General features: G+C 46.9%; 1 protein-coding gene across 3 annotated transcripts in view; it reads left to right on the forward strand.

Moving 5' to 3' along the window:
* The window catches only part of HNRNPM (heterogeneous nuclear ribonucleoprotein M), a 154,164-nt gene that overhangs the window by 105,145 nt on the left and 32,407 nt on the right, over nt 1-16,612 (forward strand). For 2 of the 3 annotated variants that reach the window (XM_008987144.5, XM_002761689.6), the window contains exons 1-2: nt 5,128-5,264; nt 15,948-16,117. The exons of the other annotated variant lie outside the window; for it this stretch is intronic. In XM_008987144.5, coding sequence (XP_008985392.2) covers nt 5,152-5,264; nt 15,948-16,117 — 283 coding nt within the window. In that variant the 5' untranslated portion in view covers nt 5,128-5,151. Of the gene's footprint in view, nt 1-5,127; nt 5,265-15,947; nt 16,118-16,612 lie in introns of those variants that run through there. 3 annotated transcript variants of the gene reach the window in all.

The following is a 16,612-nucleotide window of genomic DNA, read 5'->3' on the forward strand; positions in this document are numbered from 1 at the left end:
CTCAGCCTCCCAAGTAGCTGGGACTATAGGTACATGCCACCATGCCCAGCTAATTTTTTGTATTTTTTCATTTTTTTGAGATGGAGTTTTGCTCTTGTTGCCCAGGCTGGAGTGCAATTGGACAATCTTGGCTCACCGTAACCTCCGCCTCCCTGGTTCAATCAATTCTCCTCCCTCAGCCTCCTGAGTAGCTGGGATTACAGGCAAAGTAGACATAAGAACAATTTCCACTTACTTTACATCTACCAGTCCAAAGAATGCCGGCCTCTTTTTTTCTTTCTTTGTTTTTTTTTAAGATGGGGTCTTGCTCTGTTGCTGAGATTGGAGTGCAGTGGCACAATCACGGCTCACTCCAGCCTCAACCTCCTGGGCTAAGGCAGTCCTCCTGTCTCAGCCTCCCCAGCAGCTGGGACTATATGCACGCACCACTGCCCGTAGCCACTATTAGTTTTTAGTGAGTGTAGAGAGCCCACCATGGGCCAGGCCTGGTGACTGATGCCTGTAATCCCTGCATTTTTGGAGGCTGAGGTGGGAGGATCAGTTGAGCCTAGGAGTTTGAGACCAGCCTGGGCAACATAGTGAGACCCTGTCTTTACAAAATAAATAAATAAGCTGGGCATGGTGGCATGCACCTGTGATCACAGCTACTCAGGAGGATCCCTTGAATTCAGGAGTTCCAGGCTGCAAGTAAGCTATGATCGTACCTCTGCTCTCTAGCCTGGGTGACAGAGCAAGAGTCTCTAAAGCAACAATTTAAAAAAACATGGTGACAATATCCACACTGACTGAGGGTCATTATAGATGAGGCATAGTTCTGAGTCTTTCCCTCCTCTGACTCTCACTTGTTAGGGAAGAAGTGGTTATTACCTCCATTTTCAGGTGAGAAGACTGAGGCCCAGAGCAGGGAAGCCTTAATCTAAGGTCCCAGAGCTATAGGAAGTAGAGTTAGGGTGACCCCAGGACTCCTTTTGGAGGAAGATTCAGGAAAGATGCAGAATGCATTTTTTTTTTTTTTTGAGACAGTCTCACCCCATCACCCAGGCTGTAGTACAGTGGTGTGATCTTGGTTCACTACAACCTCTGCCTCCCAGGTTCAAGCAATTCTCTCCTGCCTCAGCCTCCCAAGTGACTGGGACCACATGCACATGCTGCCACATCCAGCTAAGTTTTGTATTTTTAGTAGAGATGGGGGTCTTGTCATGTTGGCCAGGCTAGTCTCAAACTCCTGACCTCAAGTGATCCACCCACCTGGGCACCCCACAAAGTACTGGGATTACAGGCGTCAGCCACCACACCTGGCCAGAATGCAATTATTCTAATAACAGCACCTACTTTTTTTTTTTTCTTTTTCTTCTTTCTAAGACAGAGTCTCAGTCTGTTGCCCAGGCTGGAGTGCAGTGGTGCAATTTGGACTCACTGCAACCTCCACCTCCCGAGTTCAAGCAATTCTGGTGCCTCAGCCTTCTGAGTAGCCAGGTCTACAGGTGCACGCCACCATGCCCAGCTAATTGTATTTTCAGTAGAGTCGGGGTTTCGACATGTTGGCCAGGTTATTCTTGAACTCCTGACCTCAGGTGATCCGCCTGCCTTGGCCCCCCAGAGTGCTGGGATTACTAGGCCCAGCAACAGTACCTAGTTCTTGAGCACTTTCTGCCTGCTGATTCTTTTACATTTAAAGACTCTTGGCATCTGTCTGCTTTTAAAGCTCAGGGCAGCCCTGAAAGGTGAGTTCGAGTGCATTTCTTTATTTCTTTTCGTTTGTTTGTTGAGACAGAGTCTTGCTCTGTCACCCAGGCTGGAGGGCAATGGTGCCATCTCTGTTCACTGCAACCTCTGCCTCCTGGGTTCAAGCAATTCTCCTGTCGCAGCCTCCCAAGTACCTGGGACTACAGGTGCCCACCACCCTGCCCAGCTAATTTTTGTATTTTTAGTAGAGACGGGGTTTCATCATATTGGCCAGGCTTGTATTGAACTCCTGACCTTAAATGATTCAACCTCTCAAAGTGCTGGGATTAGCTGGGCACGGTGGCTCATGCCTATAATCCTAGCATTTTGGGAGGCCAAGGCAGGCAGATCACCTGAGGTGGGGAGTTCGAGACCAGCCTGACCAACACAGTGAAACCCTGTCCCTACTAAAAATACAAAATTAGCCAGGCATGGTGGTGTATGCCTGTAATCCAATATACTTGGGAGGCTGAGGCAGGAGAATCACTTGAACCTGGGAGTCGGAGGTTGCGGTAAGCTAAGATCGTGCCATTGTACTCCAGCCTGGGCAACAAGAGCAAAACTCTGCCAAAAAAAAAATAATGTGCTGAGATTACAGATGTGAGCCACTGCACCCAGCCTGGTGCATTTCTTATTATCCATATTTGCAGTTAAGCAAACTGAGCCTCAGAGTGGAGGGGCTGATTGCTCAAGGTCTGTTTTCCATATGAAGTCCTACCTGGTACTTAGCTCTCCCACAAAGGAAGAAAAACTTTCTGTACAGGCTGGAAGGGCAAGGAGAAGCCTGTGTGGCCATGGAGTGGAGGAAGCAGCAAAGTACAAAGGCCCAGAGACTGGATCCTGCTTAGCTTGTAGGAAGAGCAGCAGGGAGGACCCCGTGACAGCTGGAGCAGTGTGATTCAGGGGCAGGTGGTCGGAGAGATGGGCAGGGCCTCCTAGGCATAGGCATGGGGTGACTGACTGATACAGAAGTGGTCTGCAGACGCAGAGCATCACACCCATGTGCATGTGCTCTGCTGGCCCTTGAGGGGGCCAGCTTCTGAACTTGCCCCTACAGCTGAACTCCCTACACAGCCTGGCACCCATTTTTCCTCAGGCCAACTTTGGCATGTGGTGCCCCAGGAGATGATGTACACATGCCTCAGGACATGCCATGAAGAGAAAGACCAGGTGGGGTGGCACATGCCTGAAATCCCAGCACTTTGGGAGGCCAAGGCAGGAGGATCTCTTGAAGGCTGGGAGTTAGAAAACAGCCTGGCCAACAGAGTGAGACCCTCTCTCTACAAAAAGAGAGAGAGAGAAAGAAGGAAACTTTTTTTTTTTTTTTTGAGATGGAGTTTCACTCTTGTTGCCCAGGCTTGAGTGCAATGGCACAATCTTGGCTCACCGCAACCTCCACCTCCCATGTTCAAGCGATTCTCCTGCCTCAGCCTCCCGAGTAGCTGGAATTACAGGCATGTGCCACCACGCCCAGCTAATTTTGTATTTTTAGTAGAGATGGGTTTTCTCCCTATTTGTCAGGCTGGTCTCGAACTCCTGACCTCAGGTGATCGCCAGCCTCAGCCTCCCAAAGTGCTGGGATTACAGGCATGAGATACTGCACCCTGCCAGGAAAGCTGTCTTCTTTGCAAATCTATTCCAATATTTTCATACAGAAGAGTTTTAGTTTGGCGTTAGCCTGTCTTTAATAATCCTTTAAGGACCAGCACAGTGGCTCACACTTGTAATCTCAGCTCTTTTGAAGGCCAAGGCTGTAGGATCCCTTCAGCTCAGGAGTTTGAGATCATCCTGCGCAACACAGCAAGACCTTATCTGTACCAAATTAAAAAAAAAATTAGCCAAGTGGCGTACACCTGCAATCCCAGCTACTTGAGAGGCTAAGCGGGGAGGATCGATTTAGCCCAGGAGTTCAAGGTTGCAGTAAGCTATCATTTACAAAGGTAGGTTGAAATATTATTATTATTATTATTATTATTTGAGATGGAGTTTTGCCCTTGTTGCTCAGGCTGGAGTGCAATGGTACGATCTTAGTTCACCGCAACCTCTGCCTCCCGGGTTCAAGCGATTCTCCTGCCTCAGCCTCCCGTCCCGAGTAGCTGGGATTACAGGCACCTGCCGCCAGACCCAACACATTTTTTTTTTTTTTTTTGAGACGGAGTTTCGCTGTTGTTACCCAGACTGGAGTGCAATGGCACGATCTCGGCTCACCGCAACCTCCGCCTTCTGGGTTCAAGCAATTCTCCTGCCTCAGCCTCCCAAGTAGCTGGGACTACAGGCGCGCATCACCATGCCAAGCTAATTTTTGTATTTTTAGTAGAGACGGGGTTTCTCCATGTTGGCCAGGCTGGTCTCAAACTCCTGACCTCAGGTAATCCATCCGCCTCGGCCTCCCAAGGTGCTGGGATTACAGGCGTGAGCCACCGCGCCTGGCTTTTCTGTTTCTTCCGCCGAACTGTTTTAATTATAATGGGAATTACAGATAATACTCTGATTATTTGTGGACATAACATACTGATTATTCCATTCCGTTCCGTTGTTGCCTACAAAGTTCGCGCTGGAGAACCGCGCAACTGCGTTACAAAAAAAATAAATTACTCAAAGACACAATCTAAAAAAATTGTTTTAATGCAATTAATTCAAGATTTTTCTTTAAAAATTTTTTAAAGCAATTAATTCAATAAAAAAGACACAATGTCTAGCCGGGCGCGGTGGCTCACACCTGTAATCCCAGCACTTTGGGAGGCCGAGGCGGGTGGATCACGAGATCAAGAGATCGAGATCATCCTGGTCAACATGATGAAACCCCGTTTCTACTAAAAATACAAAAAATTAGCTGGGCATTGTGGCGCATGCCTGTAATCCCAGCTACTCTGGAGGCTGAGGCAGGAGAATTGCCTGAACCCAGGAGTCGGAGGTTGCGGTGAGCCGAGATAGCGCCATTGCACTCCAGCCTGGGTAACAAGAGCGAAACTGTGCCTCAAAAAAAAAAAAAAAAAAGACAGACTGTTTTAAGAAAGTTTCCAAATGTGTGCTGGGCCGCGGTTGGACAAGCTTGATCTAAAACTTTCAGGAATCACTAGACAGAATCATTGCTTCCCCTCCTCTGCTCCAGCTCTGGTTACAGAAAGCTGAGAGTGACTAGGCCTAGGTGTCTGTGGGGTGGGGAGATACCTCTTCTATGGGACTCCGAGGACGCGCAGCCAGCACAGCCAGCCGGTGCTTAACACAAGCGTAACTCGAGAACGAAGGTATCAACAGCTGCAGGTCTGCGCTTGCGCACGGCGGGGCATGGGCCGGGGCGGGAGGGGCCGAGGAGGCAGCCGGCAGTGGCGCGCGCAGGTGTTACTGGTCGCGTTGGGTCACGTGGGCACGCAGACGCTACGCGGCGCAGCCCGCTCGCTCACACAAAGCCCAGACGCGGAGAAAATGGCGGCAGGGGTCGAAGCGGCGGCCGAGGTGGCGGCGACGGAGATCAAAATGGAGGAGGAGAGCGGCGCGGCCGGCGTGCCGAGCGGCAACGGGGCTCCGGGCCCTAAGGGGTGAGTATTCCACGGCTCCTTACCCCTGGTAGGGCTTCCTCTCCGCGGCCGGGCGCCGGCGGCAGCTCCATTAGGTCTGTTGGCGGCCTAGCCCCGGCGCGTCCTCGGCCCCGGCTGTTCCCGCACCGCCTGCCCGGGTGGCGGCGGCCAGGTCCGTGAGAGGGGAGCCGGGGGAGCCTCCAGAATCGTTCCCTACTCTGGGCCTCGAGCCTTCGCTCCCTCAGTCTCTCCAGGCCGGGACCAACCCTGTCGCCGAGGCCTCAGGCCCAGCCGCTCCGCATGGGGGTTGATGGCGCGGGCCCCTGAACCGGAGAGCCCCCGAGTCCGAGGCTGGCCCGGCCGCTTCCCGGGAGGGTGACCTTGGGTAACGGGTTTCACCCCCAATCCCCTCTTCGCCCAGGATCTCAGTTTCCCGATCCGTAACGGGGGGGAGAGGGGATGGTGCGCCCGGCCTCGCGCCCCGTCAGCCCCAGTCAACGGTAACTGAGCGGGGGGGGGGGGCTCAGGAGGGCCGCGAAGCCGGGTAGGGGTCTCGCCTCCTGCTGCTCCTCAGTCCCCGCGCGCCCACCCTCCTCCCCGCCCGACGGGAAGTGCCTCCCTGGGAACCGCCCCTCGCCCCACGCTCTGGCCTCGGCTCAAGCCCTTCGCCGCTTCCCGCGCCTCTTCCCTGGGTGCGCCGCAGGCATTAGCGGAGAGGTGGGATCTGCTGCTCAGCGTTCACCCTCAGAAGCAGACAGACCCGAAGTCGGGGGAGGAATTCCCTTCTTCCCGTATTTGTGGGGAAGCTGTTCTGTCATAAGGCGGTTTCATTTACTTGCAGACGCCATAAGGTTTTTGAAACCTGCTCAGGCACTTTGACTTCTTGGCTTTTAAAAGGTTCCATCAAGGAGGAAGCGTCGACTTGTGCCCCCTTGAAACTCACTTATTCTGATTACAGCCACTTGAGAGAGAGAGAGAGAGGAGAGTGGGTACACATTGGATTTCCCGGAGGGCGGGGAAGGGAGAGGAAGCCTGGGTACACATTGGATTTCCAGACATTTATTTTGTTGTGGCAATATAGACGTAACGTAGACTTTGGCATTTTAACTTTTTTTTTTTTTTTTTGAGACGGAGTTTCACTCTTGTTACCCAGGCTGGAGTGCAGTGGTGAGATCTTGGCTCACTGTAACTCCTGCCTCCTGAGTTCGAGCGATTCTCCTGCCTCAGCCTCCCTGTTAGCTGGGACCACAGGCATGTGCCACCACGCCCAGCTCATTTTCGTATTTTTAATAGAGACGGGGTTTCACCATGTTGGCCAGGCTGGTCTCGAACTCCTGATCACCCGCTTCGGCTTCCCAAAGTGCTGGGATTACCGGCGTGAGCCACAGTGCTTGGCCTCTCCAGAACTTTTTCGTCATTGGAAACAGAAACTGTAGCTATTAAACACTAACTCCGTTTTCTTTCCTGTTTGTGATTTTGCCTTCCCTCATATTTTAATGTGTGAAACTTAGTTTATGGAGATTAAAAGTGAATGTGGTTGAACACTTATATAGGTAATTTTTTTTTGAGGCGGTGTCACTTTGTTGCCCAAGATGGGATGCAGTGGCGCAATCACAGGTCACTGTACCCTGGAACTCCCGGGTTCAAGCCATCCTCCTCTCTCAGCCTCCCAAGTAGCTGAGATAAGAGGCGCAGCACCACCATGTCCAGCTAATCAAAAAAAATTTTTTTTTTTATTTTTTGTAGAGACAGGGTCTCTGTGTTGCCCAGACTGGTCTGAAACTCTTAGGCTCAAGCCATCCTCCTGCTTCGCCTTCCAAAGTTCTTAGATTACAGCTGTGAGCTACTGCGCCTTGTGTAGTTGAGCGCTTACGTTAAGAGCTTTCATTAGGGGCCGGGCGCGGTGGCTCAAGCCTGTAATCCCAGCACTTTAGGAGGCCGAGGCGGGTGGATCACGAGGTCAAGAGATCGAGACCATCCTGGTCACCATGGTGAAACCCTGTCTCTACTAAAAATACAAAAAATTAGCTGGGCATGGTGGCGTGTGCCTGTAATCCTAGCTACTCGGGAGGCTGAGGCAGGAGAACTGCCTGAACCCAGGAGGCGGAGGTTGCGGTGAGCCGAGATCGTGCCATTGCACTCCAGCCTGGGTAACAAGAGCGAAACTCCGTCTCAAAAAAAAAAAAAAAAAAAAAAAAAAACACACACAAAAGAGCGTTCATTAAGTGCTAGCTATATTATTAGATAATAAATCTGGAGAAAATTCCAGATTCTCTCTCTCCTTAGGTAGGGAGAAATAAAATAACAAGGTTACTGGCCCTTAGAAATGAAGAGAAAAGCTTCCTCCATCCTCAACACTTTAGTGTTGAAAACTTGGAAGGGATGTGTTAATTTTGACTTTAATCAGCATCTATCTAGGGAAGCCCGGTAGGATTTCTGAGGGTGGTATTTGGAGGGCTTGAAGATAAATTTATTTACAGTATGCAGGAAGGAGTGCTGGTAGAACCTTGCTAGATGAGAGGGTTAATTTAGTTATAGATTAGCATTTCGGGTGCATTTCTCAAATGTTCTATTTTCCCCTGTGCATTTTCAAGTAGTCATTTTGTGACTGAGTCATTTTACAAATACATGTGAACTGTGGAACCTGAAAGTTTTAGAATAAAATAGCCCTTGTTGGAAAGAGCTTCAAATCTCAAAGTTTAGTACTGGCTTCATAGAGAATATGAAGCTGGCCTCACTTGGGTATTTTTCACAGGGCTTGTGGAAAACTTTTTTTTTTTTTTGGTCATTGTAAGTCTTTTTATTTATTTATTACAAGTCTTAACCAGGAAAGCTCTTTACAAGCCCATGCCCAGAATGGGGAGACCATTAGCATATTTATAGTAAGGTAATTATGCTGTGATAGAAGTTAGTGGAGTTGCTTGGTAGGGAGAATGCAGGAGGTGACCCCCCCCACCTGCTGGGGGCAGGGACCTGTTCCTCCATGAGAGGAAGACTTGTGGAAGTGGTGAAGAAGAAGGAGATGGTTGGGGAGAGGCAGAGAAGAGAGTATCTGAAGACCAGAGATTTGAGTCTGTGCTTTATTAAGAACTGAAGTTGTGCTGGGTGTAGTGGCTCACGCCTGTAATCCCAGCACTTTGGGAGGCTGAGGTGAGAGGACTGTTTGAGTTCAGGAGTTCAGTACCATCCTGGGCAACATGGTGAAACCCTAGCTCTACCAAACAAAAAAACACTGAAATTTCTATAGCGTTTAAGGTTGGATCACTGGTGGCCCTCTGATGGGCAGTGAATTCCGATTTTTATCTTGAAAGCCTTTGAGAGACAGGAGGAAAATAGAAATTTGATTCTTTGGACTTCTGTCTCTACCAGGAGTTGAGTGTTCAGTGGACAAAAACACGGTGAACTAGCAAGCTTGATCTGGGACCCCAGGTTGGAAACCTTGTTTTGCTGTTCTCTTCTGGTTGTGAGAAGAGGATTTGCTTGCTTTTGATGAGAAATCTGTTCTATTTAAAGTCAGTCAAGATTCAGAGTTAATGGTAGTCAGGAGAAAACACATTCATTTTAGGGGAATGTATAAGTTAAAAAAAAAAAAAACTTTTTAAAATGTTGTTCCATATATAAAAGCAATGACTTAACCTGTTCCCCTTCCTGAGTAATTTTATGGGCAAATCAGCAACCGATGGATTGGTTATTTTAAAAATAAAAATTTATATTCCTGAGGAGGTACTGTTAGAGTTAACTACATTTTACAATCCAGAAAACTGGGCCGGGCGCTGTGGCTCACGCCTGTAATCCCAGCTCTTTGGGAGGCCAAGGTGGGCAGATCACGGGGTCAAGAGATCAAGGCCTTTCTGGCCAACATGGTGAAACCCGTTTCTACTAGTCCCAGCTACTCGGGAGGCTGAGGCAGGAGAATTGCTTGAACCCGGGAGTCAGAGGTTGCAGTGAGCCAAGATAGCACCACTGCACTCCCCCTTGGTGCCTGGTGACAGAGCCAGACTCTGTCTCAAAAAAGAAAAAAAGAAAACTTTGGTTTTACAAAATTAAGCAAACCTAGGTTCAGAAACTTGACCTAAAGACTCCAGGGGAAGCCATCTTGACTCCCAGGCAACTTGCTGGCGTTTGTAATACTACCTTGGTAACCACTCAGTAAATAGTCATTTGAATTGTTTTACTTAATCAGATTCTCTATACAATACATCTGAGAGTTTGCTGTGCTTTAAAAAGTAATTTGTGTATTTGGTAAAAAGGATTTTGGAGGCATATCAGATAGTGAGCTCAAGATTAGAAGACAGGGTTTTGGATTATTTGAATGCATGCTGCCAGGGCTTTGCTTTCCCTCTGCCCTTTGATTTTATTCTGGTTAGGGAAAGACATGCTAGTCTGCAAAGATTAGCTTGCTTGTTTTTTTGGGAGGGGCGGTTCTCCAATGGGCTTCCCATTACCATATTTTGCAGTCATAGGGTTAAAAGCTGAATTGTCCCTAGGTTTTCTCAGCCTTGGCTCTGGTTGGCTTGTTTTAAAGCCTGAACAGTAGAAGGCTAGGAGTGAATCAGTCCCCCTTTCTACCCTTTTCAGTAAAATCATTGCCTCAGTTACTGTGTGCCAAGAGTCTCTTAAAGCTGTAAGTGTGTAGGTAGTAACCTCCATAGGACCGAGGTGACCGTAGGTCCTAGCTACATGCAGTACTGCTCCCTAGTTAAGTTCCTTTTTGTTATGCCATTTTTTGTGGATTGTCACAGTATCCCTGTGAGCTACCATGGATACAGGTTGCGCTGGTTTTGCTGGTAAAGCACTAGAGGTGGAAAGAGCTTGAGTCATGTGGGTAGTTAAGTGGTGGACTTGGAGCTGGTATAGTGCTTTGAATAGTGCTCTTCACACCTTAAATGCATTAGAGGAGTGCAGGATTTCTGTGAAGAATCACTTTATATAAGGGATGGTTCTCACGTGGCCAGGTGGGTCCTTTTTCCTCAGGAGATGTGATCAGAGTTTCAGGGTATTGAGATTGCTGTTTCAAACTGCACACCCTTCCCTTGATTTAGAAACTCAAAAGTTGAATGTTATGCATGGGAACTGCATGGAGACATAGGGTAGGAAGTCACTATTTGGAAGTATTTTGTAGTTTAGGCACTCAATCTTTTTATTTTATTTATTTTTTTGAGATGGAGCGATGGAGTTTTGCTCTTGTTGCCCAGGCTGAAGTGCAATGGTGCAATCTTGGCTTGCTGCAGCCTCTGCCTCCGGGATTCAAGCTGTTCTCCTGTCTCAGCCTCCCAAATAGCTGGGATTACAGGTGCCCGCGATCGTGACCGGCTAATTTTTGTATTTTTCATAGAGATGGGGTTTCACCATGTTGGCCAGGCTGGTCTTGAACTCCTGACCTCAGGTGATCAACCCACCTTGGTCTCTTTGGTGTTGGGGTTACAGGCATGAGCCACCACACCTGGCCAAAAGTTAAAAAAAAAAACCAAAAACTGATTTTTTTTTTTAATATGTATATGGACTAGAGAAGAGTATTCCCCTAATTTTATTCTGAAGATAGTGAGAAAATAGGATTGGGCATGTTAAAAAAGAGCTTTTCAGGACATCGCTCTTATATTATCACATGATCTAAACTTGAATATGTTTTTTGTTTGTTTTAAAATAGAGTCTCTCTGTTACCAGGCTGCAGTGTCGTGGTGCAATCATGGTTCATGGTACCCTTGACCTGGGGCCAGACTGTCTTCCTCCTGCATAGCTGAGACCACAGTGGTGCCTGGCTAATTTTCTGTATTTTCTTTTTTTCCCATAGAGACACGGTTTTGCCATGTTGTTACCCAGGCTGGTCTCAGACTCCTAGACTCAAGCACTCAACTCACCTCAGCCTCCCAAACTACTGGGACTACAGGCATGAGCCACCATGGCTAGTCTGCTTGAATATGAGTCTTGAATGATACTTCTTTTTGAGGGTTGTTTTCTATAAGCCTGTCAAGAATTGAGTTGGTGATGGTAGATTTCCAAAAAGGTCAATTTTTTAAAAGCTGGAAATGACAGGAGGTAGTTCTAACCTCTTTTACGAGGAAACCTCTCAGAGGAAATGATTAGCCAGAGAAGGGTTTGTTCGCAGAGGTGCTGTGCCCATTAAGCATGATGAGAGCTGCTTTCTCGGTGGTGAGTCATGTGATGTGGATTAACCCCAAACCAAATGCTCAGCTTATGTGGTTAGATTGGGTAGTTTATTTGTAGTCATAGTATGCACCTGTGGACTATAGATTAGCTACTTTGTTACCTGCTTTGGCTGTAATTAGTTATTTATACTTTTTGTAGCTTATAGGTAAGCCTAAGCAGTCTGTGAAAACAGACTGGAAATATTCATCATGGACTCTGTCAGGTTTTTTTTTTTTTGAGATGGAGTCTTGCTCTGTCTCCAGGCTGGGGTGCAGTGGCACAATCGTGGCTCACTGCAACCTCCGCCTCCTGGGTTCAAGTGATTCCCCTGCCTTAGTCCCCTGAGTAGCTGGGACAGTAGGCATGCACCACCATGCCCCACTAATTTTTTATATTTTTGTGGAGATGGGTTTTTACCATGTTGGCCAGGCTGGTCTCATACTCCTGACCTCGTGATCCACACACGTTGGCCTTCCAAAATGCTGTGTTATAGGTATGAGCCACTGCGCCTGGCCCAGAATGTTTTTTATTGTAAATCTTAAAGTATTTGAGACTTTGGGCCGGGTGCGGTGGCTCAAGCCTGTAATCCCAGCACTTTGGGAAGCTGAGGCGGGTGGATCACGAGGTCAAGAGATCGAGTCTCTACTAAAAATACAAAAAATTAGCTGGGCATGGTGGCGTGTGCCTGTAATCCCAGCTACTCAGGAGGCTGAGGGAGGAGAATTGCCTGAACCCAGGAGGCAGAGGTTGCGGTGAGCCAAGATCTCGCCATTGCACTCCAGCCGGGGTAACAAGAGCGAAACTCCGTCTCAAAAAAAAAAAAAAAAAAAAAAGACTTCAAAGTAACAATGTTAAAATTCATTTCCATATGTGAATCCTGTAGAGGACCATGATGTGTAGATTGTGTTACATTTTGTGAGTTTTTCTAACACTTTCATCATCATTTTCCAGGAAAGAGTAGGAGATGCATTGGGAGATGTATTCTGTTTGGTGGACTTTGGTAAAAGACTTTCTTTTGGAGTAGACAAGTGGCCTGGGTAACAGTCTGAGTCTCTTGCGGAATCTGCTTTGTGGTGTGAAACCAGTCTTGTGGACTCAGGTAGATTACGTTTTAGGCATCTAGGGATTGGAGTGGCCATAACATCACCTTATCAGTCAGCCCGTGGGGTAAAGAAAGCATATTGATGAGTATTGGTATAGTTGAGATCACAGAGAAAGCTGCTTTCCTTGGTTTTATTTTTTATTTTATTTTATTATTTATTATTATTATTTTTTTTTGAGACAGAGTTTCGCTCTTGTTACCCCGGGCTGGAGTGCAATGGCGAGATCTTGGCTCACCGCAACCTCTGCCTCCTGGGTTCAGGCAATTCTCCTCCCTCAGCCTCCTGAGTAGCTGGGACTACAGGCACGTACCACCATGCCCAGCTAATTTTTTGTATTTTTAGTAGAGACAGGGTTTCACCGTGTTGGCCAGGTTGGACTCGATCTCTTGACCTCGTGATCCACCCGCCTTGGCCTCCCAAAGTGCTGGGATTACAGGCATGAGCCACCACGCCCGGCCCTATTTTTTATTTTTTGAGACGGAGTTTCACTCTTGTTGCCCAGGTTGGAGTGCAATGACGCAATCTTGGCTCACCGCAACCTCCGCCTCCCAGGTTCAAGAGATTCTTCTGCCTCAGCCTCCCGAGTAGCTAAGATTATAGGCATGCACCACCACACCTGGCTAATTTTTTGTGTTTTTAGTAGAATTGGGGTTTCACCGTGTTGGCCAGGCTAATCTTGAACCCCTGACCTCGTGATTCGCCTGCCTCGGCCTTCCAAAATGCTGGGATTACAGACTTCAGCCACCATACCCAGCCTTTCCTTGGTTTTATTACCTTGTGTTGAGTTGGGTGTAGCTCACACCAGTGATACCCTTCCTGGGATACCACTTGGCACTCTTGTGTTTGGGGGCTACAAAAAGTTAATGACTTTAAAATTTTTCCAAGTAAATACATTGTTATTTATTTTTGAAACATGGCTCTGTCTACCAGGCTGGAGTGCAGTGGTGCAATCATAGCTCACTGCAACCTTGAACTCCTGGACTTGAGCCATCCTCCCATTACAGGTGCATAGCACCACACTCAGCTAATTATTATCATTTTTTAAAATAAAAACAGGGTCTTAATGTGTCAAACTCCTAGGCCCAAGTGATTCTACCACCTTGACTCCTGACCTCGTGATCCACCAGCCTCGGCCTCCCAGAATGCTGAGATAATAGGTGTGAGCCACCACACCTGGCCTCAAGTAAATACTTTTTTTTTTTTTTTTTTTGAGACAGAGTCTCATTCTGGTACCCAGCCAGAGTACTATGGCACAATTTCTGTTCACTGTAGCCTCCGTCCCCTGGGTTCAAGCAGTTCTTCTGCCTCAGCCTCCTGAGTAGCTGGGATTACAGGCAGGTGCCACCATCCCTAGCTAATTTTTGCATTTTTAGTAGAGATGGGGTTTTACCATGTTGGCCAGGCTGGTCCTGAACTCCTGATCTTAAGTGATCTGCCCTCCTTGGCCTCCCAAAGTGCTGTGATTATAGGTGGGAGCCACTGTGCCCAGCCTCAAATAAATACATTTTTAAAAACTCCTCCAGCTACTATCTGGTATGTAGGCATTACCTTTCTTTTACAAAAGAAAGTTACATCCCGGAGTAAAAATTAGTCATTTAGTTAAAGATACTTTTATAAATCATGAATACCGTAGTCTTGGCTTTTTTCTCCCCAGTTTTGTCATGGATCACAAACTCTGTAGTAGAGCCTGTGGTCTGGGAGACACTGGATTCTCACTGGCGGGACACAGGGCTCAGGAAGCAGAAAGTACAAGGCTCAGTTGCTTGAGAGACTTGGGGCAGCTTCTGGCTCCTCACTTATTCCTAGTCAGCTCTCAACCGTACCTTCCTGTAGTCAGAGGGGTGCACTTGAGCTGGCAGCTGAGGGAAGAGCCCCGTCAGCCAGTGCACGGGCTTCCAAGCCTGATGGCTGCTGCCTAAAGATAGCTGGTATCACAGTGTGGTGGCACCTAATACACAAAGGTAGAGTATGACTGTGAAGGCCATGCTGGAAAAGCAACCACCCTTCTTTGCCAAAGGTGGGATTGTTTGCTTGCTGTCTTCCACCTTTCAGGGTTGCTCAGACTTGAGTTGCCCAGCTTCTAAGTAGTATGGTTGTATAGGAATAGTTTCTTTGCCACCTTTTTGGATTTTTGAAAAGTGGTTAAAATATACATAAAATAGACCATTTTAAACCTTAAGTGTACAGTGAAGTATGGTGTTTTGCAACAATCACCTCTGCCCATTCCTAGAATTTTTATTCTCATCCCAAATGAAATTCTGTGCTCAGTGTTCAATAACTTCCCATTTCTACCTCCCCCTAGGTCCTGGTAACCTCTCTTCTTTCTGTGTATGGATTTGCTTATTATAGGTATTTCATAAGTGGAATTATATGATATTTGGCCTCCAGTGATGGGCTTATTTCACTGAGCATAGTGTCCTCAAGGTTTGTGCATGTTGTAGCCTGTGTCAGGATTTCCTTCCTTTTTGTGCTGAATAATATCCCATTGCATGGATATTCCATGTTTCATTTATTCCATTCATATATCAGGGGACACTTGGGTGGTTTCTTCCTTTAAGTTTGTATGAATAATGCTTCTATGAGCATTGGCATACATGTATGAGTCTCGGCTTCTAATTCTTTTGGGTATATATACCTAGCAGTGGATTTTTTGGGTCATATAGTAATTCTGTGTTTAATTTTGAGTGACCACCTGTTTCCCATGGCGGCTGCATCATTTTATGGCTCCTTTCCCCCCCCTTTTTTTTTATTAACACTGTGAAAGACACTTATTCGTCAAGCTAAAATTGGTGGGACCTATATGCACTACCTCATTTCTATTCCATGAAGTCTTGGAAATCATCTTTCTCTTTTCCTGTTTCTATCTTGGAATTAACACACCTTGGTTGGGAGTTGGCCTCCCATTGTCTCTGTTACTGTCCATAGGAGCATTTGTAAGCACAGGAAAGTGTACTTTTCCTTGGGAAGACTTTCTGCCCTGTGATGCACTTTAGTTTGAGTGTCTTAATTTCAAAACCAACATTACTCTTGTCTTTGCTTTTTTTGAGATGGTCTCCCTTTGTCACCCCGGGCTGGAGTGCAGTAGGGTGATCATAGTTCACTGCAGCCTTGAACTCCTGAGTTTAAGTGATCCTCCCACCTCACCCTCCCTGCTAGCTGGGACTACAAGTGCGCCACCACACCTGGCTAAGTATTATTTTATTTTGTTTTTGTAGAGACAGGGTATTGCTGTGTTGCCTGGACTAGTCTTGAACTCCTGGCCTCAAACAGTCCCCCCTTTTTGGCTTCCCAAAGTGCTAGGGTTACAGGTCTGAACCACCGCATCTGACAAGTAGTAGTCTTGTGTCATATGTAACTTTGTGTGGAATTGTAAACCTGGCAAATGAAATAATTATCTTTCATATTCTGCCGACATATAAACTCTTTACCTTTTTTTCCTCTCTCTTGAATTTAGTGAAGGAGAACGACCTGCTCAGAATGAGAAGAGGAAGGAGAAAAACATTAAAAGAGGAGGCAATCGCTTTGAGCCATATACCAATCCAACTAAAAGATACAGAGCCTTCATTACAAACATACCTTTTGATGTGAAGTGGCAGTCACTTAAAGACCTGGTTAAAGAAAAAGGTAATGGTACTGGTGGTTGAATAGGGTAAGAAGGTTGGCGTGTCATCTTTTCTGTGGCTGATTCCTTGGTTATTTTTGGTCAGTGGAAGTGGCTCTGGGTAGAGCATGTTCTTTCCAGGCTTAAGAGTGAAGCCCCCTTACCTCACCCCAGTTTTTTTGTTTTTTGTTTTCTTTTTTGTGGTTATGCCCCTGTGTGTCAAACTGGATGGTTTGTATGGTCCTTTTGCCTACAGATGATTTTACTGGCTTAGTATGGTTAATAGGGCTTGAATTAGGCTTCCGGGGATCCTTTTTCTGTTGAAATTTTTTGAATTTTGCACGTTAGGTGAGAGAGGTTTTTCTTTTTTCTTTCTTTTTTCTTCTTTTTTAAGCTTTTTAAGTTTCACAGGAAGATAGCTTGTTTAAAATTTTGTGGGTGTCTTCCTGGGATCAAAATTTGGTAGCTGGACCTTACCCTTCTCAGATTCCAAACTATAAAACATTATCTTCTATTTT

This window comes from Callithrix jacchus, chromosome 22, assembly GCF_049354715.1.
Source record: "Callithrix jacchus isolate 240 chromosome 22, calJac240_pri, whole genome shotgun sequence".
NCBI classification, from domain to species: domain Eukaryota; kingdom Metazoa; phylum Chordata; class Mammalia; order Primates; family Cebidae; genus Callithrix; species Callithrix jacchus.